Here is a 24,190-nt window from a genome sequence, read left to right as displayed (position 1 = left end):
GAGTTCGTGGTAGTCTTGGGATTGTTGGGGGAAGGAGTATGAGTTAGTCTTGGTGGTGTTGGGGGAAGGAGTATATGGGGGGTTGTTGGGGGGGAGTACGTGGTATCTTGGGATTGTTGGGGGAAGGAGTATGAGTTAGTCTTGGTGGTGTTGGGGAAGGAGTATATGGGGGGGGGTTGTTGGGGGGGGGGGGGGGTATGTGGTAGTCTTGGGATTGTTGTGGGAAGGAGTATGAGTTAGTCTTGGTGGTGTTGGGGGAAGGAGTATATGGGGGGGGGGGAGGAATTGGGTTTGTTGAGGAAGGAGTATGAGTTAGTCTTGGTGATGTTGGGGAAGGAGTATATGGGGGGGTTGTTGGGGGGAAGGGGGGAGTACGTGGTAGTCTTGGGATTGTTGGGGGAAGGAGTATGAGATTAGTCCTTGGTGGTGTTGGGGGAAGGAGTATATGGGGGGGGGGTTGTTGGGGGGGGGGGGTATGTGGTAGTCTTGGGATTGTTGTGGGAAGGAGTATGAGTTAGTCTTGGTGGTGTTGGGGGAAGGAGTATATGGGGGGGGGGGAGGAATTGGGTTGTTGAGGGAAGGAGTATGAGTTAGTCTTGGTGATGTTGGGGAAGGAGTATATGGGGGGGTTGTTGGGGGGGAAGGGGGGAGTACGTGGTAGTCTTGGGATTGTTGGGGGAAGGAGTATGAGTTAGTCTTGGTGGTGTTGGGGGAAGGAGTATATGGGGGGGGGGGTTGTTGGGGCGGGGGGGTGGAGTACGTGGTAGTCTTGGGATTGTTGGGGGAAGGGAGTATGAGTTAGTCTTGGTGGTGTTGGGGGAAGGAGTATATGGGGGGGGGTTGTTGGGGGGGGGGGGGGTGGAGTACGTGGTAGTCTTGGGATTGTTGTGGGAAGGAGTATGAGTTAGTCTTGATGGTGTTGGGGGGAAGGAGTATATGGGGGGGGTGTTGGGGGGGGGGGGTGGAGTACGTGGTAGTCCTTGGGATTGTTGTGGGAAGGAGTATGAGTTATGCCGCGTACACACGGTCGGACTTTTCGTCTACAAAAGTCCGACAGCCTGTCCAACAGACTTCCGACGTACCTTCGGCGGACTTGCGGCAGACTTTCTTACGAACGGACTTGCCTACACACGACCACACAAAAGTCCGACGGATTCGTACGTGATGACGTACACCGGACTAAAATAAGGAAGTTCATAGCCAGTAGCCAATAGCTGCCCTAGCATGGGTGTTTTGTCCGTCGGACTAGCACACAGACGAGCGGATTTCGGGGGTCCGTCGTACTTACGACGTAAAGATTTGAAGCATGTTTCAAATCTAAAGTCCGTCGGATTTGAGGCTAAAAAAGTCCGTTGAAAGTCCGGAGAAGCCCACACACGATCGGATTACCAGCCAGCTTTAGTCCGTCAGCGTCCGTTGGACTTTTGTAGACGAAAAGTCCGACCGTGTGTACGCGGCATTAGTCTTGGTAGAGGTGAAGGTGCATGCGGGTCGGGTGTTGCACAGTAACTAATACTGTTTTTCTGGGTGGTGTGGGAATGGAGCAGTCCAGCCCCCCGTCACTCGGCATGTTATACAATCTCTAAACACATTTGATCTCTTCCAAATCCTATTTACGTGATGGGGAGTGGCGCCTTCGTCTTGCTCAGTGAGTCACATCCAGCTGCTCATGAGAGTAAAGCTGAAGTGCTGCCCTGATTGTGAGCTCTTGGGACCTACAACATAGATATATTGGTGGGGGGCCCAACCTCAAACACACATTGGTGGTGGCGGTGTTAGCCGCGGTGGCATCAGACACACATTGGTTGGGGGGTGGTAGCCTCAGACACATTATTTGGGGGGGTATTGGCCTCAGACACACATTGGTTGGGGGGTATTGGCCTCAGACACACATTGGGGGGGGGGGGGGGGATTGTGCGGCGGTGGCCTCAGACACACATTGGTTGGGGGGGGGGATTGGCGGCGGTGGCCTCAGACACACATTGGTTGGGGGGGGGGGGGGGTGGCGGCGGTGGCCTCAGACACACATTGGTTGGGGGGGGGGGGGTTGGAGGCATTGGCCTCAGACACACATTGGTTGGGGGGGGGTTGGCGGCAGTGGCCTCAGACACACATTGGTTGGTGGTGGGGGGGGGTTGGCGGCGGTGGCCTCAGACACACATTGTTGGGGGGGGGGTGGCGGCGGTGGCCTCAGACACACATTGGTTGGTGGTGGGGGGGGGGTTGGCGGCGGTGGCCTCAGACACACATTGGTTGGGGGGGGGGGTTGGCGGCGGTGGCCTCAGACACACATTGGTTGGGGGGGGGGTTGGCGGCGATGGCCTCAGACACACATTGGTTGGTGGTGGGGGGGGTTGGCGGCGGTGGCCTCAGACACACATTGGTTGGGGGGGGGGGGGTTATTCGCCTCAGACAAACATTGGAGACTGTTATGACGAGTGTGGTGGGAATTATTTCCATTCCAGAAATGGCACTCACCATATCATGGGTAACCGGAGCCGGCTCACCCGGGCAACGTACAGGTAAAGCAGCCACATAATCCTCTCCGCTTACGTTAACCCTTCACATGCAGCTGCTGTTGGGTGACAGGGTCACTTACAGGTCTCCAGTTACCACCTGCTCTATGGCTTAGAACAGAAGGGTGAATTCTGATTTGAGGTTTGGATGAGATGCCATTCATACTGAAAATAATTCATCCACAATCAGTGTGTGTTTGTTTTTTTTTTTTGTTTTTTTTGGGGGGGGGGCTGGAAGTTTCTGTTGGGGAGGCGGGTACAATGACATAGGTGTCAGATGGAAGGGAAGGCAGAAGTTGGGAAGTTTTTGTTGGGAGAGATGGATACATCAGTTGGGTTGTTGAAGGGTTGGTGGATGCAGTAACTGGGGTTTTTGATAGAGGATGTAGAAGTGGTAGTTGGAGGGGGGTTTGTGGAGGAAGTGGGAAGCAGTAGCTGGGATGTTGGCGTGGAGGTGGGTGCAGTGACAAGGTTTCTGTTGGGGAGTTGGTTGCAGTAAAGCAGTCTTTGTTGGGGAGTTGCAGTGGCAAGTTCTTTGTTGGAAAGGTGGGTGCAGCAGCAAGCTCTGGGGAGGCAGGTGTAGTGGCGGGGCTCTTTGTGGGGGAGGCGGGTGTAGTGGCGGGGCTCTTTGTTGGGGAGGCGGGGTGCAGCAGTGGGCTCTTTGTTGGGGAGGCGGGTGCAGCAGTGGGGCTCTTTGTTGGGAGGTGGTGGTTGCAGCGGCAAGCTCTTTGTTGGGGGCGGTGGGTGCAGTGGCGGGGCTCTTTGTTGGGGAGGTAATGGCAGCGGCGGGGCACTTTGTTGGGGAGGTGGTGGTTGCATCGGCAAGCTTTGTTTGGTAGGTGGGTGCAGTGGCGGGGCTCTTTGTTGGGAGGGGGTGGTTGCAGCGGCAAGCTCTTTGCTGGGAGGGGGAGTGCAGCGACGGCTCTTTGTTGGGGGAGGCGGGTGCAGCAGCGGGCTCTGGGGAGGTGGGTGCAGTGGTGGGCTCTTTATTGGGGAGGTGAGTGCAGTGACGGGGTTCTTTATTGGGGAGGTGGGTGCAGCAGCGAGCTCTGTTGGGGAGGTGGGTGCAGTGGTGGGGGCTCTTTGCCGGGGAGGTGGGTGCAGTGGCGGGGCTCTTTGCCGGGGGAGGTGGGTGCAGCGGCGGGGCTCTTTGCCGGGGAGGTGGGTGCAGCGGCGGGGCTCTTTGCCGGGGGAGGTGGGTGCAGCGGCGGGGCTCTTTGCCGGGGGAGGTGGGTGCAGCGGCGGGGCTCTTTGCGGGGGGAGGTGGGTGCAGCGGCGGGGCTCTTTGCCGGGGGAGGTGGGTGCAGCGCTTGTGTTTTTAGCAGGGAGGTGGGTCAGTAGCTGGATCTTTGGGGAGGTGGCTGCAGTGGCTAGGTTGTCGGAGAGGAATGTGGGTGCAGTGGCTAGGTTGTCGGAGGGAATGTGGGTGCAGTAGTTCAGTTGTTGGGAAGGGATGAAGGTAGCTGGTGGGTTGTCAGAAATGTGGTTGTAGTAGCTGGGGACCTTTTGTGGAGATGGAAGCAGTGGTTGTCAGAGGGGGAGTAGAGGTGGTAATTGGGGTATGTTTTGGGGGAGGAGTAGTTCAAGTATATCTAAAGATCAATCTCTTATTGGGTGGAGTAGGAAATTGTAGCGTTGGGAAAATTTCCCTTCACTTCCTAGGACTAGGTGGGGGCAATATCTGGGGGTATTGTAGGTGGGGGCAATATCTGGGGGTATTGTAGGTGGGGGCAATATCTGGGGGTATTGTGGGTGGGGGCAATAGCTGGGGATATTGTGGGTGGGGGCAATAGCTGGGGGTATTGTAGGTGGGGGCAATAGCTGGGGGTATTGTAGGTGGGGGCAATAGCTGGGGGCATTGTAGGTGAATTAGTGGATGGGTTGTTTGAAGGTTCATCCACCAATGACTGTAAATGATGCAGACATGGACGGCTCTCGGAATAAGTGGCGCCAGAGACTCGCAGAATCCGTTTTTGATTCTCTGAGATTTTCCTTTCCGGAGAATTTTCTTAACAAGGCCCCTAAGTAGATTTTGTCTGGCCCTTCTCCAGCCTCTTCTAATCCTTTATCCAAACAAGATATAAACAATTCTGCCATCTCCGCTTACACAAGTTGGCGCTCAGCGGAGTGCTACTGACACCAACTGCGTCTGGAGGAGGGAAGAAAAGGGGAGCTGTTACGGAGGAGAGAACATTTTATTTCCCAGAAATGTTGGAAAAAATTTGTAAAGGTTGATGAAACTTCACAATTTTGGTGAAATTGAGCATTTTTTTATTTTCCAGCAAGATGGTGATTGCACTGCCTGACATACAGGCGACCACTAGAGGGCGCTTATTATAACAGTGCCAAAACTTACACATTGCAATTTTCCTAAATGAGTTTAGGTCCCCATAAGCTGCTGAAATATGAATAGGTATAGGTCTGTCTGTGGGCTGGTGGTGATGGGGTTAATATAAGGTGAGTGATGGACTGCTGGCGGTGTGGAATGCGCGGAATGCGCGGAATGTGCGATGTAATGTATGGTCAGGTGTTCGGGTTCTCTGTCATTTCCTCACATTGTGCTCCAGGAAGCGTTCTTGATGTGATGTCACCATACAGACATGCAGCGTATCCTGGTGGTACCCCACTGATGGCACTAACTGGTGGGAAATGCTCATTCACAGGTCAACCTGCGAGGAACCCGCAACCGGAACAGCTGCTGGACGCAAAGGACGCATGTGGAGAAGAGGCTTCTGGTCCTGGTCGCTATCCTGTGCATCGGGCTCCTGGCGTGTCTGCTGTCTCTGGCTCTGCAGTATAGAAGCAGTAGGTGCCTTGGGGTTCTGGGGGTTTGGGGGGGGGGGGTGACTGACACTGTGCTCTAATGGCAATACTGAGGGGGGCTGTAAGACTGCACCATAATGGTAGAGGGGGGTGGGGTGTGACCATGGGGCTGGTGGAGCGCTGTGAGACACTGTACTCTAATGGCAGAACTGAGGGGGGTGGGGGTGTCAGATCCTGTACCCTGATGGTAGGACTGGGGAGGGGGGGGGGTCTGGAAGACTCTGTACCCCGATGGCAGGACTGAGGAGGGGGGGGTCTGGAAGACTCTGTACCCCGATGGCAGGACTGAGGAGGGGGGGAGGGGTCTCGAAGACTCTGTACCCCGATGGCAGGACTGAGGAGGGGGGGAGGGGTCTCGAAGACTCTGTACCCTGATGGCAGGACTGAGGGGGGGGAAAGCACCTGTAAGACACTGTACCCCGATGACAGGACTGGGAAGGGGGGGGGGTGGGTGGGTCTGGAAGACACTGTAGGACTGGCAGAGGGCTGTAATAAATTTTACCCAGACAGCAGGACAACAGACAGCAGGACGTTGGCATGGTATGAGATGAACCCTGATGAGGAAGGTCCAATGCACTTATTCCTGAAGAGATGGCTGTGTGAGTAAGTCGGTGCTGAAGTGATCACCGGCTTGAACCCGAAGATGGTCAAGCGAGAGAATGTCACCAGCACATCATGGATCTCCAGAATGGGCCCAAAGCTTTATTCAGCGATCACATTGTTATAGCAGAAGCAACGTTTCGGAACCTCACAGGACCCCTTCATCAGACGTGACCACTAGCCTGATGAAGGGGTCCTCTGAAATGTTGCTACTGCAAGAACGGTGATTGCTGAATCGAGCTTTAGACCCGTTATGGAGATCCATGATGTTCTCTGACATTCCTAGAGAAGGAAGGAAGGGGCACGGTGTTGGACTCTGTACCTTGGTGGCAGGACAGAAAGAACATTGTTGATCTCTGTACCTGGACAATGAGACGCTGAGAGCGGTGTTTGGGTGTTGGACTCTCTGAACCTTGACAGTGGGACTGGGAAAGCTTTGCTGGACTCTGTACCTTGACAGTGGGACTGGGAGAGCGGTGTTGCTCTCTGTACCCTGATGGGGGGGGGGGGGGGTAGTAGAGTGGTATTGGACTCAGTACCTTGACTGTGGGACTGAGTGGTGTTGGACTCTTTCTACCCTGATAGAGGTACTTGGAAAGCAGTGTTTCTGGTTTTCTGATGATGGGACTGGGAGAGTGCTGTTAGACTCGCCATACCCTGGTGGTGGAACTCGGAGAGAGGTGTTTAACTCTGTACCTTGATGGTGGGACTGGGAGAGCAGTTTTGGACTCTGTACACTGAAGATGGGACTGAGAGAGTGGTCTGGAACTCTATAACCTGATGGTGGGACTGGGAGAGCAGTCTGGGGCTCTGTACCCTGATGGTGGGACTGGGAAAATGGTTTTGGGACTCTGTATCCTGGCAGTAGGACTGGGATAGCATTGTGGGATAGGACTGGGATAGCATTGTGGGACTCGGTATCCTGCCGGTTAGACTAGGAGAGCGGTCTGGGACTCTGTACCCTAGCGGTGGGACTCTGTAATCTGGTGGTTGGACTGGGAGAGCGGTGTGGGACTCTGTACCCTGGCGGTGGGACTCTGTAATCTGGTGGTTGGACTGGGAGAGTGGTGGTTGGAGCTCTGTACCCTGGTGGTGGGACTGGGAGAACTGTGGTTGTGGCTCTGTACCCTGGTGGTGGGACTGGGAGAGCTGTGGTTGGGGCTACATACCCTGGTGGTGGGACTGGGAGAGCGGTGGTTGGGGCTCTGTACCCTGGTGGTTGGACTGGGAGAGCGGTGGTTGGGGCTCTGTACCCTGGTGGTGGGACTGGGAGAGAGGTGGTTGGGGCTCTGTACCCTGGTGGTTGGACTGGGAGAGCGGTGGTTGGGGCTCTGTACCCTGGTGGCGGGACTGGGAGAGCGGTGGTTGGGGCTCTGAACCCTGGTGGTTGGACTGGGAGAGCGGTGGTTGGGGCTCTGTACCCTGGTGGTGGGTCTGGGAGAGCGGTCGTTGGGGCTCTGTACCCTGGTGGTTGGACAGGGAGAGCGGTGGTTGGGGCTACATACCCTGGTGGTGGGACTGGGAGAGCGGTGGTTGGGGCTCTGTACCCTGGTGGTGGCACTGGGAGAACTGTGGTTGTGGCTCTGTACCCTGGTGGTGGGTCTGGGAGAGCGGTGGTTGGGGCTCCTGTACCCTGGTGGTTGGACTGGGAGAATGGTGGTTGGGGCTCCTGTACCCTGGTGGTGGGTCTGGGAGAGTGGTGGTTGGGGCTCTGTACTCTGGTGGTGGGTCTGGGAGAGCGGTGGTTGGTACTCTGTACCCTGGTGGTGTGTCTGGGAGAGCGGTGGTTGGGGCTCCTGTACCCTGGTGGTGGGTCTGGGAGAGCGGTGGTTGGGGCTCTGTACCCTGGTGGTGGGTCTGGGAGAGCGGTGGTTGGGGCTCTGTACCCTGGTGGTGGGTCTGGGAGAGCGGTGGTTGGGGCTCTGTACCCTGGTGATGGGACTGGGAGAGCGGTGGTTGGGGCTCTGTACCCTGGTGGTGGGTCTGGGAGAGCGGTCACTGGGGCTCTGTGCCCTGGTGGTGGGACTGGGAGAGCGGTGGTTGGGGCTCTGTACCCTGGTGATGGGACTGGGAGAGCGGTGGTTCGGGCTCTGTACCCTGGTGGTGGGTCTGGGAGAGCGGTGGTTGGGGCTCTGTAACCTGGTGGTGGGACTGGGAGAGCGGTGGTTGGGGCTCTGTACCCTGGTGGTGGGTCTGGGAGAGCGGTGGTTGGGGCTCTGTACCCTGGTGGTGGGTCTGGGAGAGCGGTGGTTGGGGCTCTGTAACCTGGTGGTGGGACTGGGAGAGCGGTCACTGGGGCTCTGTACCCTGGTGGTGGGACTGGGAGAGCGGTGGTTGGGGCTCTGTACCCTGGTGGTGGGTCTGGGAGAGCGGTCACTGGGGCTCTGTACCCTGGTGGTGGGACTGGGAGAGCGGTGGTTGGGGCTCTGTACCCTGGTGGTGGGTCTGGGAGAGCGGTGGTTGGGGCTCTGTACCCTGGTGGTGGGTCTGGGAGAGCGGTGGTTGGGGCTCCTGTACCCTGGTGGTGGGTCTGGGAGAGCGGTCGTTGGGGCTCTGTACCCTGGTGGTTGGACAGGGAGAGCGGTGGTTGGGGCTCTGTACCCTGGTGGTGGCACTGGGAGAACTGTGGTTGTGGCTCTGTACCCTGGTGGTGGGTCTGGGAGAGCGGTGGTTGGGGCTCCTGTACCCTGGTGGTTGGACTGGGAGAATGGTGGTTGGGGCTCCTGTACCCTGGTGGTGGGTCTGGGAGAGTGGTGGTTGGGGCTCTGTACCCTGGTGGTGGGTCTGGGAGAGCGGTGGTTGGGGCTCCTGTACCCTGGTGGTGGGACTGGGAAAATGGTTTTGGGACTCTGTATCCTGGCAGTAGGACTGGGATAGGACTGGGATAGCATTGTGGGACTCGGTATCCTGCCGGTTAGACTAGGAGAGCGGTCTGGGACTCTGTACCCTGGCGGTGGGACTCTGTAATCTGGTGGTTGGACTGGGAGAGTGGTGGTTGGAGCTCTGTACCCTGGTGGTGGGACTGGGAGAACTGTGGTTGTGGCTCTGTACCCTGGTGGTGGGACTGGGAGAGCTGTGGTTGGGGCTACATACCCTGGTGGTGGGACTGGGAGAGCGGTCACTGGGGCTCTGTACCCTGGTGGTGGGACTGGGAGAGCGGTGGTTGGGGCTCTGTACCCTGGTGGTGGGTCTGGGAGAGCGGTGGTTGGGGCTCTGTACCCTGGTGGTGGGTCTGGGAGAGCGGTGGTTGGGGCTCCTGTACCCTGGTGGTGGGTCTGGGAGAGCGGTCGTTGGGGCTCTGTACCCTGGTGGTTGGACAGGGAGAGCAGTGGTTGGGGCTACATACCCTGGTGGTGGGACTGGGAGAGCGGTGGTTGGGGCTCTGTACCCTGGTGGTGGCACTGGGAGAACTGTGGTTGTGGCTCTGTACCCTGGTGGTGGGTCTGGGAGAGCGGTGGTTGGGGCTCCTGTACCCTGGTGGTTGGACTGGGAGAATGGTGGTTGGGGCTCCTGTACCCTGGTGGTGGGTCTGGGAGAGTGGTGGTTGGGGCTCTGTACTCTGGTGGTGGGTCTGGGAGAGCGGTGGTTGGTACTCTGTACCCTGGTGGTGTGTCTGGGAGAGCGGTGGTTGGGGCTCCTGTACCCTGGTGGTGGGACTGGGAAAATGGTTTTGGGACTCTGTATCCTGGCAGTAGGACTGGGATAGCATTGTGGGATAGGACTGGGATAGCATTGTGGGACTCGGTATCCTGCCGGTTAGACTAGGAGAGCGGTCTGGGACTCTGTACCCTAGCGGTGGGACTCTGTAATCTGGTGGTTGGACTGGGAGAGCGGTGTGGGACTCTGTACCCTGGCGGTGGGACTCTGTAATCTGGTGGTTGGACTGGGAGAGTGGTGGTTGGAGCTCTGTACCCTGGTGGTGGGACTGGGAGAACTGTGGTTGTGGCTCTGTACCCTGGTGGTGGGACTGGGAGAGCTGTGGTTGGGGCTACATACCCTGGTGGTGGGACTGGGAGAGCGGTGGTTGGGGCTCTGTACCCTGGTGGTTGGACTGGGAGAGCGGTGGTTGGGGCTCTGTACCCTGGTGGTGGGACTGGGAGAGAGGTGGTTGGGGCTCTGTACCCTGGTGGTTGGACTGGGAGAGCGGTGGTTGGGGCTCTGTACCCTGGTGGCGGGACTGGGAGAGCGGTGGTTGGGGCTCTGAACCCTGGTGGTTGGACTGGGAGAGCGGTGGTTGGGGCTCTGTACCCTGGTGGTGGGTCTGGGAGAGCGGTCGTTGGGGCTCTGTATCCTGGTGGTTGGACAGGGAGAGCGGTGGTTGGGGCTACATACCCTGGTGGTGGGACTGGGAGAGCGGTGGTTGGGGCTCTGTACCCTGGTGGTGGCACTGGGAGAACTGTGGTTGTGGCTCTGTACCCTGGTGGTGGGTCTGGGAGAGCGGTGGTTGGGGCTCCTGTACCCTGGTGGTGGGTCTGGGAGAGTGGTGGTTGGGGCTCTGTACTCTGGTGGTGGGTCTGGGAGAGCGGTGGTTGGTACTCTGTACCCTGGTGGTGTGTCTGGGAGAGCGGTGGTTGGGGCTCCTGTACCCTGGTGGTGGGACTGGGAGAGCGGTGGTTGGGGCTCTGTACCCTGGTGGTGGGTCTGGGAGAGCGGTGGTTGGGGCTCTGTACCCTGGTGGTGGGTCTGGGAGAGCGGTGGTTGGGGCTCTGTACCCTGGTGATGGGACTGGGAGAGCGGTGGTTGGGGCTCTGTACCCTGGTGGTGGGTCTGGGAGAGCGGTCACTGGGGCTCTGTGCCCTGGTGGTGGGACTGGGAGAGCGGTGGTTGGGGCTCTGTACCCTGGTGATGGGACTGGGAGAGCGGTGGTTGGGGCTCTGTACCCTGGTGGTGGGTCTGGGAGAGCGGTGGTTGGGGCTCTGTACCCTGGTGGTGGGTCTGGGAGAGCGGTCACTGGGGCTCTGTAACCTGGTGGTGGGAGTGGGAGAGCGGTGGTTGGGGCTCTGTACCCTGGTGGTGGGTCTGGGAGAGCGGTGGTTGGGGCTCTGTAACCTGGTGGTGGGACTGGGAGAGCGGTCACTGGGGCTCTGTACCCTGGTGGTGGGACTGGGAGAGCGGTGGTTGGGGCTCTGTACCCTGGTGGTGGGTCTGGGAGAGCGGTCACTGGGGCTCTGTACCCTGGTGGTGGCACTGGGAGAACTGTGGTTGTGGCTCTGTACCCTGGTGGTGGGTCTGGGAGAGCGGTGGTTGGGGCTCCTGTACCCTGGTGGTTGGACTGGGAGAATGGTGGTTGGGGCTCCTGTACCCTGGTGGTGGGTCTGGGAGAGTGGTGGTTGGGGCTCTGTACTCTGGTGGTGGGTCTGGGAGAGCGGTGGTTGGTACTCTGTACCCTGGTGGTGTGTCTGGGAGAGCGGTGGTTGGGGCTCCTGTACCCTGGTGGTGGGACTGGGAGAGCGGTGGTTGGGGCTCTGTACCCTGGTGGTGGGTCTGGGAGAGCGGTGGTTGGGGCTCTGTACCCTGGTGGTGGGTCTGGGAGAGCGGTGGTTGGGGCTCTGTACCCTGGTGGTGGGTCTGGGAGAGCGGTCACTGGGGCTCTGTGCCCTGGTGGTGGGACTGGGAGAGCGGTGGTTGGGGCTCTGTACCCTGGTGATGGGACTGGGAGAGTGGTGGTTGGGGCTCTGTACCCTGGTGGTGGGTCTGGGAGAGCGGTGGTTGGGGCTCTGTAACCTGGTGGTGGGACTGGGAGAGCGGTGGTTGGGGCTCTGTACCCTGGTGGTGGGTCTGGGAGAGCGGTGGTTGGGGCTCTGTACCCTGGTGGTGGGTCTGGGAGAGCGGTGGTTGGGGCTCTGTAACCTGGTGGTGGGACTGGGAGAGCGGTCACTGGGGCTCTGTACCCTGGTGGTGGGACTGGGAGAGCGGTGGTTGTGGCTCTGTACCCTGGTGGTGGGTCTGGGAGAGCGGTCACTGGGACTCTGTACCCTGGTGGTGGGACTGGGAGAGCGGTGGTTGGGGCTTTGTACCCTGGTGGTGGGTCTGGGAGAGCGGTGGTTGGGGCTCTGTACCTTGGTGGTGGGTCTGGGAGAGCGGTGGTTGGGGCTCCTGTACCCTGGTGGTGGGTCTGGGAGAGCGGTCGTTGGGGCTCTGTACCCTGGTGGTTGGACAGGGAGAGCGGTGGTTGGGGCTACATACCCTGGTGGTGGGACTGGGAGAGCGGTGGTTGGGGCTCTGTACCCTGGTGGTGGCACTGGGAGAACTGTGGTTGTGGCTCTGTACCCTGGTGGTGGGTCTGGGACAGCGGTGGTTGGGGCTCCTGTACCCTGGTGGTTGGACTGGGAGAATGGTGGTTGGGGCTCCTGTACCCTGGTGGTGGGTCTGGGAGAGTGGTGGTTGGGGCTCTGTACTCTGGTGGTGGGTCTGGGAGAGCGGTGGTTGGTACTCTGTACCCTGGATGTGTGTCTGGGAGAGCGGTGGTTGGGGCTCCTGTACCCTGGTGGTGGGACTGGGAGAGCGGTGGTTGGGGCTCTGTACCCTGGTGGTGGGTCTGGGAGAGCGGTGGTTGGGGCTCTGTACCCTGGTGGTGGGTCTGGGAGAGCGGTGGTTGGGGCTCTGTACCCTGGTGATTGGACTGGGAGAGCGGTGGTTGGGGCTCTGTACCCTGGTGGTGGGTCTGGGAGAGCGGTCACTGGGGCTCTGTGCCCTGGTGGTGGGACTGGGAGAGCGGTGGTTGGGGCTCTGTACCCTGGTGATGGGACTGGGAGAGTGGTGGTTGGGGCTCTGTACCCTGGTGGTGGGTCTGGGAGAGCGGTGGTTGGGGCTCTGTAACCTGGTGGTGGGACTGGGAGAGCGGTCACTGGGGCTCTGTACCCTGGTGGTGGGACTGGGAGAGCGGTGGTTGGGGCTCTGTACCCTGGTGGTGGGTCTGGGAGAGCGGTCACTGGGGCTCTGTACCCTGGTGGTGGGACTGGGAGAGCGGTGGTTGGGGCTCTGTACCCTGGTGGTGGGTCTGGGAGAGCGGTGGTTGGGGCTCTGTACCCTGGTGGTGGGTCTGGGAGAGCGGTGGTTGGGGCTCTGTACCCTGGTGGTGGGTCTGGGAGAGCTGTCGTTGGGGCTCTGTAGACCTTGATGGCTGCTTAATATTCTTGGGATCCGTTTTCGGACAGCTCCTTTTCTGTCAAGGAAGAAACGTGTGATCTTCAATAGAGTTCTGTGGGAATTCGGTTCATGGATTGGACTTGTGGAAGGGGAATTGGCGTGTTCTTCATTCCTCCTGATTTTTTTTTTTTTTCCATGGTGTATATTTTCTGAACTACTTGCATCATCTGCTTACAGTGTATCCAATGCCGATTTCTTTAGTTCTGGATGGTATAATAAAGGGTTGACATCTGACCATTGCTGTCTGTCTCCCCATTGTGTCCCCCCCCCCCCCCCCCCACTTTGATTCATGGTCCTGAAAGCGGAAACCTCTGAAATTTTTAAGTTGTCACCAGAACAGGAATGGAGGGGAAATCTTCTAGTGGGGACTCTTGTTCTGGTGATTAAAAGGGAAATTCCTTTGGTCTCTGGAACAGAAAGTGAAATCTCCAAATGGGGACAACAAAAACCCGATTTCCTAACTCTTCCCTACTCTGAACTCGGCTTTAGATATATTTGCATGATGATTATCTGATTTTGGTGGCTCGGTTATCTTTGCCGTGTCCCCAATCATCAGAACTCCGTGTCCTATCAGACTATCCATCCTCCATGTTTTGATCCAGAACCCCTCACAGTTGGTGTCCCCGGTATACAGCTAGTTTGGGAAGCTGAGGATGGAGATGGTCGCCCCCCCCCCAACCCCCCATGTTGACTGAGGTGTTGCAGATTGCCCGTAACTGAAAAATTAACCCTCTGACGTTTTGCTTCCAGAAAATCGCACCTGCCTGTCGGAATCTTGCATCTCGGTCACCAGCTCCATCTTGCGCTCTCTGGATCCCAGCGTCGATCCGTGTCAGGACTTCTACAGCTATGCCTGTGGCGGATGGATCAAAGCCAACCCGGTCCCTGATGGCCATTCCCGCTGGGGGACCTTCAATGAGCTGTGGGAGCACAACCAGGCCGTCATGAAGCACCTGCTGGGTGAGTGTGAGATTGGAATACGTATTTATTGAGCGTGACGCAGAGAAGGTCATTTGTATTGGATGGGAGTTGCTGAGCTGCTGCTTTTATTCCTGCTAGGGGACCCACTATGGTTCTTCCCTCCACACCCTCGTTGGGTGCCTTTTTGGGACCCGCAGCCGGGGGGCCCCCCTCGTTGGGTGCCTTTTTGAGACCCGCAGCCGGGGGCCCCCCTCGTTGGGTGCCTTTTTTGAGACCCGCAGCCGGGGGGCCCCCCTCGTTGGGTGCCTTTTTGGGACCCGCAGCCGGGGGGCCCCCCTCGTTGGGTGCCTTTTTGGGACCTGCAGCCAGGGGCCCCCCTCGTTGGGTGCCTTTTTGAGATCGGCAGCCAGGAACCCCTTGTTGGGTGCTCTTTTGGGGCCCACAGCCAGGGCCCTAGTCGGGTGCCTTTTTGTGACCCGCAGCCGGGGGGCCCCCCTCGTTGGGTGCCTTTTTGGGACCTGCAGCCAGGGGCCCCCCTCGTTGGGTGCCTTTTTGAGATCGGCAGCCAGGAACCCCTTGTTGGGTGCTCTTTTGGGGCCCACAGCCAGGGCCCTAGTCGGGTGCCTTTTTGTGACCCGCAGCCGGGGGGCCCCCCTCGTTGGGTGCCTTTTTGAGACCCGCAGCCGGGGGCCCCCCTTATTGGGTGCCTTTTTTGAGACCCGCAGCCGGGGGCCCCCCTTATTGGGTGCCTTTTTTGAGACCCGCAGCCGGGGGCCCCCCTTATTGGGTGCCTTTTTTGAGACCCGCAGCCGGGGGCCCCCCTTATTGGGTGCCTTTTTTGAGACCCGCAGCCGGGGGCCCCCCTTATTGGGTGCCTTGTTGAGACCCGCAGCCGGGGGCCCCCCTTATTGGGTGCCTTGTTGAGACCCGCAGCCGGGGGCCCCCCCTCGTTGGGTGCCTTTTTGGGACCCGCAGCCGGGGGCCCCCCTCGTTGGGTGCCTTTTTGAGACCTGCAGCCGGGGGCCCCCTCATTAGGTGCCTCTGTGGCCTGCAGATTGGGGGGGGCCCTTGTCATGTGTCCATCTTGCCACCAGCAGCTCTGCTCCGATGAGAGAATGATGAGACGACACGATCACTGACCACAGATAACATTCCTCACCTCCCAGACATAACATTGAACTCCTCTCCAGACTATGTTTCCATCACACATACACGCCCAGCTCTCTGACAGGAGAGGCGGGGTCACCCTCAGACTACAAATCTCATCATCCCATCATCTGTTACATCCCGAGCATCCCTCCCACCTTCTACAGCCTTCGCTGAAACGGCTTCCTCTGATTTCACCGCACACTGTGAGCTTCTGACAATGGAGTGCTGAGAGGAGTATGGAGGCTGGGGGGCTGTGATGTTTTCAGGAAGCCCCCCTGCTGGCCCCTCCCACCAGCCATGATCTGCATTGCATAGAGAAGCTCAGAGACCTGGTAAAAACGCTGGGTCTAAAATGTATGTAATAAAGTTCTTTTTTTTTTTGTTTGTTTTTTCTCAAAAAAATATAATTAAATGTTAATGAGGAGAGGGGGCAGGGAAGCTGAAATATAAGCAGATTACACTTAATCATTGATGTGTCCCGCACGGCTGGCATGATTGGTCTCTTCCTTCTCCACAGAAAACAAGACTATGAATTTTAGCAGTGCTGCCGAGCACAAAGCTCAGAGTTACTACCAGGCCTGTATGAACGAGTCCAAAATCGCGGATCTCGGCGCCAAACCGCTGCAAGAGCTCATAGAGAAGGTGAGAGGACGCAACTCGTCCGGTCCAAGAATAACAAGTACTTAAAGGGTCACTCCACCCAGGACTGGGATGTGTGGATGCTCGATGGGTACATGATGTTCCTAATGTAGCACTACCCCCCCCCCCCCCCCCGTAGGGGTTTTAAATTATGCGGTTCCCCACTATTGCACAGCCAGGCACACAACATTTTCAGTGAACAGTCCTTGAGCTTTGTTTTTATGTTTTATTGGGGGGGGGGGGGGGGTGTTAATAACTTGGGGAATAGGAGTTATGGGATGCCCAACTTGAAGGTGACAAAACCAGTGACAACTTCCTCCCTATGTACAGCTCTGATTCCTCTGTACCGGCTAACGGTCTGCTAGATCAGAAACAGCCCCTTACAGGCAGGAACTCTCAGTCCCTCGCTTAGAATGTAGCACAATGTGGTGTGAACAGCACCCTGGAGTTCCTCCAACTCCCTGTAGACACTGGTCCCAGCTCTACCACTTCAGGAATTCTAGCCACCCGGCCCCCTCTCTCCACCGGCCCACCCGGCCCCCTCTCTCCACCGGCCCACCCTGCCCCCTCTCTCCACCGGCCCACCCGGCCCCCTCTCTGAAGATCTCCCAGGGCAAGGCTGTAGAGGACATAAGAACACTGCTGTCTTCAACCTGCTACATGTGGCAGTCTCTCCCCCTGTAAATCCCGGCACCGTGCTGTAGTACTCACACTGTCCTCCTTGCTCCCGCTGCCTCTCAGGAAGTACTTCCTCCAAGCTTCTCCTGTTGTCAGGATCCTTCCAGGCCAACACCTGAGCCCCGGCCCGAGGCAGAGCACCTACCCCCTCCCCCCAGACTAGAGGATTTGCCTCAAGGGTCAACAACCTCCTGGGGATTGGTTAAAGGGCCCCTAAATATGCAGGACAACTCTCCTAGCCTTTGCACTCTAGCTTCCAGAACATTCTCTTAACATTCCAGAACCAGAGAGCTGCCTGCGTGAGTTATGCTGCCCTGAACTCTAGTAAGCCTGACCCAGATTCAAACACTCGCAGTCTTTTAAACATGAGTCAGAATATGCTTTTACTTTGACACTAGAGGGTGCTACACATACATCTCTGGAGATCAGTGGTGGCTTCCACCTTCTTCTACAAAGTTACAATGTACAGTCTGATCACTGGGGGGAGGGGAGACTGAGGAAATGTTTCCTCCTCCCTGCAGCAGACTGATGACAATGTCTCAGCCTAGGCAAAGTCTATGGCTATTTAATGATAAAGGGTGGAGCTTGTGTGAACAATGATCCTGTTGCTATATAATGTGACTTGTCAGAGATTCACGCCAACTTGTAAAATTCCCGGCTGGTCCGTTTTTTGTAATTTTGCGATGTAACTCTAGTTTTGGGGTGTCTTCCAGCTCGGTGGGTGGAATATCACTGGTCCATGGGACAAGAACAACTTCCAGGAGATCCTGCGGACCATCACTGCGTACTACAGAGTCTCTCCCTTCTTCTCTGTGTTTGTCAGCGCAGACTCGAAGAACTCCAACAGCAACATCATACAGGTGAGGCGCGGGGGACTCCATAGTGTCTGGGGGGATCTAGGTTGCCCTTCAAGGTTCTTGTTGGGTGGTTCGCCGCTTCTCCATGTACAGTTCTGACCCGTCTCCTCTCCCCTTAGATAGACCAGTCTGGATTGGGTTTACCGTCTCGAGAATACTACCTGAACAAAACGGCCAATGAGAAGGTGAGTACCAGGCCATGGCTGTTGTCTCTCTTCCCCCAAATAACCCAACCCCTTCCCCTGGTCCCTCTTATGACTCCCGGTGCTCTTCATCCTGTAGGTTCTGACCGGATACCTCAACTTCATGGTGCAGCTGGGGGTCCTCCTGGGTGGGGAGGAGAACAACACACGCCAGCAGATGCAGGAGATCCTGGACTTCGAGACGGCCCTGGCCAATATCACCATCCCGCAAGAGAAGAGGCGAGATGAGGAGCTCATCTACCACAAGATCACCGCTGGGGAGCTGAAGGTGATCCCGATTTTTCCTTCCTGTCACCATTCATTGTATGGAAACCCTTAGAAGTGCAGGACACGGCCGTGCACCCCAAGTCTCCCTAGGACAGGGTGCCAGCCTAGATGTAATCTGATTTGTGTTCCCTTCACATCCAGGATCTGATACCCAGTGTGGATTGGATGCCCCTCCTCCAAACTGCCTTTCGCCCCGTGGAGATCAATGAGACGGAGCCTGTGGTGGTCTATGCTAAAGAATACTTGATGCAGGTGTCCGGTCTCATATATGCCACTGACGAGAGGTAGGAACAAGTCTGCCAGCTTCCATCGCGGCTCCTCTGCCCGGGTGTACACTGATTTTTCTATGTGGGTGGATGGAGATGAGTCTAGGTGTAATGGGTGGGGGCAGGAAGGGTGCAGTGTTGGCATTTGTATATAATATAAATTCCTAAAGTATTGCGGCTCTCCTCTACTTCCCTCTGCCCTCCCCCAGTAAAGTAAACCACACTCCAATTGGTCAAGGAGTACCAAGTAACCAATGACTGATCTTCTCTCCTCCAGAATCTTGAATAACTACATGATCTGGAATGTGGTGCGGAAGACGAGCGCCCTGTTGGATCAGAGGTTCCAGGACGTTGAAGAGAAGTTCCTGGAAGTCATGTATGGAACCAAGAAGGTGAGAGATGCTGGCTGGTCACGTCTCCGGGGGATCCAGGAATCCTGGCATGCGGTGGCATGTCGTCCAGTTATCTCTGGGACATTCAGGAATTCTGGCATGTCCTGCAGATATTGGGGAGTGAATAGATTCCGGTGTAGGGATTGGCTGTGCTGACCTGGCTCCGTCATCGGGATTGGCTGTGCTGACCTGGCTCCGTCATCGGGATTGGCTGTGCTGACCTGGCTCCGTCGTCGGGATTGGCTGTGCTGACCTGGCTCCGTCGTCGGGATTGGCTGCGCTGACCTGGCTCCGGTGTCGGGATTGGCTGCGCTGACCTGGCTCCGGTGTAGTGATTGGCTGTTCTGACCTGGCTCCGGTGTAGTGATTGGCTGTTCTGACCTGGCTCCGGTGTAGGGATTGGCTGTGGTGACCTGGCTCCGGTGTAGGGATTGGCTGTGGTGACCTGGCTCCGGTGTCGGGATTGGCTGCGCTGACCTGGCTCCGGTGTCGGGATTGGCTGCGCTGACCTGGCTCCGGTGTCGGGATTGGCTGCGCTGACCTGGCTCCGGTGTCGGGATTGGCTGCGCTGACCTGGCTCCGGTGTCGGGATTGGCTGCGCTGACCTGGCTCCGGTGTCGGGATTGGCTGCGCTGACCTGGCTCCGGTGTCGGGATTGGCTGCGCTGACCTGGCTCCGGTGTCGGGATTGGCTGCGCTGACCTGGCTCCGGTGTCGGGATTGGCTGCGCTGACCTGGCTCCGGTGTCGGGATTGGCTGCGCTGACCTGGCTCCGGTGTCGGGATTGGCTGCGCTGACCTGGCTCCGGTGTAGGGATTGGCTGTGCTGACCTGGCTCCGGTGTCGGGATTGGCTGTGCTGCCAGCCTCTTGCTCTGGGCTCAGATCTCTGCCATGGCAAGAAGTGGCCGGTTTCGGTCTTGCTCCGTGGTCACACATTGAGTTACACAAGCCGGTGTGTCCAGGAAGTCACCCGGCTTTCACTTCATAGAAATGGAAACCAACATCTGGCAGGAAGTGTGCGTCGCCTGAACTGCAACGGTGTAACCTCGGCGAGCACAACTTTCCCCAGGGGACCCCAACTTTTTTTTCAGGGGGCCTGCCGCTACTCCTGCCTTGTAATTTAACCCCTATGTTGCAGCACATTAAAAAATAATGTTCCAATAGAGGAAGGAAAAGGGGTCCCTTTTTTTTTTTTTTTCAGCAGTGCTTTGTATTTCATTTTTCATAATTTGGTTTTTGCATTTTATGTCCTTGTAAAGGTCCCCCCAAACCCTGTAGGAGTCTTATATCTGAGAAACTGGACTTCCTACTTGGTGACTCTCTTTGAGATCCTCTATTTTTGGATCAGACTTTGTAGATTTGTAGCAGTAAAGTGCAATCACTGCTAATGCAGGAAGAAGAGTGATCCAGTGTAGCCCCCCCCCCCCCCCCCGAGGGCAACTGTCCAAATCCTTCAAATGTTGTATTTTGATAAAATTTACAGTAATAAGATCTCACTTATATATTAAAAAAAAAAAAAAAACAAATGTTTGGTTTAATGTCTTCCCATGAACTGCTCCGCACATGGCTGGTTACACAACATTCCTCCTTTAGTCTGTGGGTAGCGCCCTCTGCTGTCCCTTCTGATTACATCCAGTGTGATGGACGACATGAGATTAGTGTACAACCCTTGTGCCCAACCTGTGGCCCTTTGGTATGTGATGTGTGGCCCTCAGCAGTCTGTAGTGGAAACATTGATTAGGGGAAGAGCATTAATCTCTACCAGCCTCATGTAACATCTTCCCAGTTTGGTATTCTCTTCTGCAGTCCCCTCCAGCATTACATAAATTGAACATCGTGCAGCACTTTGGTGTCAGGGGCCCCATTTGAGTCCCCCTTTAGCTCAGTTGACCACCAGTGGTGTAGAGGATAATTGTGGCGGTTGCCGTGAGGTGGTGCATGTGGCGAGTGCCGTGAGGTGGCGCATGTGGCGAGTGCCGTGAGGTGGCGCAAGTGGCGAGTGCCGTGAGGTGGCGCATGTGGCGAGTGCCGTGAGGTGGCGCATGTGGCGAGTGCCGTGAGGTGGCGCATGTGGCGAGTGCCGTGAGGTGGCGCATGTGGCGGGTGCCGTGAGGTGCATGTGGCGAGTGCCGTGAGGTGGTGCATGTGGCGGGTGCCGTGAGGTGGTGCATGTGGCGGGTGCCGTGAGGTGGTGCATGTGGCGGGTGCCGTGAGGTGGTGCATGTGGTGGGTGCCGTGAGGTGCATGTGGCGAGTGCCGTGAGGTGGTGTATGTGACGGGTGCCTTGAGATGTATGTGGCGGCTCTACAAAACAGATCTGAGGTTAGTGTTCCAGTAATGAAGTCTGTCCTTTTTTCTCTCGGATCTCCATCAGAACCCTTCTCTGCTTCTCTTATAGACTTGCACCCCGCGCTGGAAGTTCTGTATTGGTGACACGGATATCAATCTGGGCTTCGCTTTGGGCGCCATGTTTGTGAAGAGTGTGTTTGCGGAAACCAGTAAACCCCGGGTAAGCATGAGGGAAGGAGGGAGGGGTAGGCTAAGGAGTGGGGACAAGGGCGGGAGAGCTGGGAGCAAGGGGGACTGGGTGAAGGGGGAGTGAGCTTGGAAAGTGGTGGATAAGAGTGTGGAGAGTGGGGGTGGGGGACAAAGGTTTGGGGGGGCTGCAGAGTTGGGAGGATAAGGGTGGTAGAGGTGAGGACTGGAGGCAAGGGAGATGATCAGGTCGGTGGGGACCAGGGTGAGAGTTGGGAACTGGAGGACGAGGGAGGATAATCTAGGTAGTGGGAGATCGGGGGATGACCTGTGGAATTGGGGATGAGGGTAGGAGATCTGGGGAGTTGGGTCAGGCTAGGTTGGAACACTAAGAGTGGAGTCCTATTTTCTGACATCTGTTATTTGGGGGGGGGGGCTACATCTTAGAGCGACTCCATCACCCCCCGGGTGAGGATGCGGTCCTCTGTGGTCCTCAGAGTGGCTACATCCCCTGGTGAGGATTTGGGCCTCACTGTGGTTCCAGCAGTGGCTTTGTCCTCCCAGTGAAGATTCAGCCTTCTCTGTGGTTCTTGGAGTGACTCTACCCCACCCCCCCATGAGGATTTGGTCCTCTCTGTAGTTCTCGGAGTGGCTCTATCCCCCCTGGTGAGGATTTGGTTCTCGGAGTGGCTCTATCCCCCCTGGTGAGGATTTGGTCCTCTGTAGTTCTCGGAGTGGCTCTATCCTCCTGGTGAGGTTTTGGTTCTCGGAGTGGCTCTATCCCCCCAGTGAGGATTTGGTTCTTGGAGTGGCTCTATCCCCCATGGTGAGGATTTGGTCCTCTCTGTAGTTCTCGGAGTGGCTCTATCCACCCTGGTGAGGTTTTGGTTCTCGGAGTGGCTCTATCCCCCCTGGTGAGGTTTTGGTTCTCGGAGTGGCTCTATCCCCCCTGGTGAGGATTTGGTTCTCGGAGTGGCTCTATCCCCCCTGGTGAGGATTTGATTCTCGGAGTGGCTCCATCCCCCTGTGCGTATTTGGTTCTCGGAGTGGCTCCATCCCCCGGTGAGGTTTTGGTTCTTGGAGTGGCTCTATCTCCCCTGGTGAGGATTTGGTCCTCTCTGTAGTTCTCGGAGTGGCTCTATCCCCCCTGGTGAGGATTTGGTTCTCGGAGTGGCTCTATCCCCCCTGGTGAGGATTTGGTTCTCGGAGTGGCTCTATCCCCCCTGGTGAGGTTTTGGTTCTCGGAGTGGCTCCATCCCCCGGTGAGGTTTTGGTTCTTGGAGTGGCTCTATCCCCCCTGGTGAGGATTTGGTCCTCTCTGTAGTTCTCAGAGTGTCTCTATTCCCCCCTGGTGAGGATTTGGTCCTCTCTGTAGTTCTCGGAGTGGCTCTATCCCCCCTGGTGAGGGTTTGGTTCTCGGAGTGGCTCTATCCCCCCTGGTGAGGGTTTGGTTCTCGGAGTGGCTCCATCCCCCGGTGAGGTTTTGGTTCTCGGAGTGGCTCCATCCCCCGGTGAGGTTTTGGTTCTCGGAGTGGCTCCATCCCCCGGTGAGGTTTTGGTTCTCGGAGTGGCTCCATCCCCCGGTGAGGTTTTGGTTCTCGGAGTGGCTCCATCCCCCGGTGAGGTTTTGGTTCTCGGAGTGGCTCCATCCCCCCGGTGAGGTTTTGGTTCTCGGAGTGGCTCCATCCCCCGGTGAGGTTTTGGTTCTCGGAGTGGCTCCATCCCCCGGTGAGGTTTTGGTTCTCGGAGTGGCTCCATCCCCCCCGGTGAGGTTTTGGTTCTCGGAGTGGCTCCATCCCCCCCGGTGAGGTTTTGGTTCTCGGAGTGGCTCCATCCCCCGGTGAGGTTTTGGTTCTCGGAGTGGCTCCATCCCCTATGGTGAGGATTTGCTGTGATTGTTTATTTAATGTGTTTGGCACAGGCTATGCAGATGATTAAAGGCATAAAGAAGGCCTTTGAAGAGAGTCTTCAGACGTTGAGCTGGATGGATGAAGATACGAGGAAGGCCGCCAGAGAGAAGGTGAGACCTCCGCAGAACTCATTCATCAAACCGCAGATCAACCTGATTGGTGGGTTTTCATAATCAGTTAACCTTCTCTTTGTTTTTTGTTTTTCCCTTCCTTTTTTAGGCTGAAGCAATCTACGATATGATTGGTTATCCAAACTTCATCATGGACCCCAAGGAGCTGGATAAAGTGTTCAATGATGTGAGTGAGCGGGGGCTGGGAAGGGGGACATTGGCATTGCTGGTAATGAGCAGATATGAGCCGAGCCACTTCCTGGGGAGACGGTACATGAGAACAGGGACATTGATCACTTCCTGGGGAGACGGTACATGAGAACAGGGACATTGATCACTTCCTGGGGAGACGGTACATGAGAACAGGGACATTGATCACTTCCTGGGGAGACGGTACATGAGAACAGGGACATTGATCACTTCCTGGGGAGACGGTACATGAGAACAGGGACATTGATCACTTCCTGGGGAGACGGTACATGAGAACAGGGACATTGATCACTTCCTGGGGAGACGGTACATGAGAAAAGGGACATTGATCACTTCCTGGGAAGATGGTACATGAGAAAAGGGACATTGATCACTGTCTGGGGAGACGGTACATGAGAACAGGGACATTGATCATTTCCTGGGGAGACTGTAAATGAGACCAGGGACATTGATCACTTCCTGGGGAGACGGTACATGAGAAAAGGGACATTGATCACTTCCTGGGGAGACGGTACATGAGAACAGGGACATTGATCACTTCCTGGGGAGACGGTACATGAGAACAGGGACATTGATCACTTCCTGGGGAGACTGTAAATGAGAACAGGGACATTGATCACTTCCTGGGGAGACGGTACATGAGAACAGGGACATTGATCACTTCCTGGGGAGACTGTAAATGAGAAAAGGGACATTGATCACTTCCTGGGGAGACGGTACATGAGAACAGGGACATTGATCACTGTCTGGGGAGACGGTACATGAGAACAGGGACATTGATCCATGTCTGGGGAGACGGTACATGAGAAAAGGGACATTGATCACTGTCTGGGGAGACGGTACATGAGAACAGGGACATTGATCACTTCCTGGGGAGACGGTACATGAGAACAGGGACATTGATCACTTCCTGGGGAGACGGTACATGAGAACAGGGACATTGATCACTGTCTGGGGAGACGGTACATGAGAACAGGGACATTGATCACTGTCTGGGGAGACGGTACATGAGAAAAGGGACATTG

The 24,190-nt window shown here is 56.8% G+C and overlaps 1 protein-coding gene across 1 annotated transcript in view; it reads left to right on the top strand.

Annotated features, from left to right (window-relative positions):
- Positions 1 to 5,179: 5,179 nt before the first annotated feature.
- ECE1 (endothelin converting enzyme 1) overlaps positions 5,180 to 24,190 on the top strand; it is a gene marked incomplete at its 5' end in the record, with an annotated part of 31,514 nt that continues 12,503 nt past the window's right edge. Inside the window, 11 exon segments of the mRNA XM_073601480.1 lie at positions 5,180 to 5,321; positions 13,839 to 14,048; positions 15,676 to 15,800; positions 17,189 to 17,335; positions 17,452 to 17,517; positions 17,615 to 17,803; positions 17,944 to 18,086; positions 18,346 to 18,460; positions 20,859 to 20,969; positions 22,857 to 22,955; positions 23,065 to 23,142. Coding sequence (XP_073457581.1) covers positions 5,180 to 5,321; positions 13,839 to 14,048; positions 15,676 to 15,800; positions 17,189 to 17,335; positions 17,452 to 17,517; positions 17,615 to 17,803; positions 17,944 to 18,086; positions 18,346 to 18,460; positions 20,859 to 20,969; positions 22,857 to 22,955; positions 23,065 to 23,142 — 1,425 coding nt within the window.

This window comes from Aquarana catesbeiana, linkage group LG10 (assembly GCF_042186555.1).
Source record: "Aquarana catesbeiana isolate 2022-GZ linkage group LG10, ASM4218655v1, whole genome shotgun sequence".
NCBI classification, from domain to species: Eukaryota; Metazoa; Chordata; class Amphibia; order Anura; family Ranidae; genus Aquarana; species Aquarana catesbeiana.
This window is presented reverse-complemented; position numbering and strand designations above follow the sequence as displayed.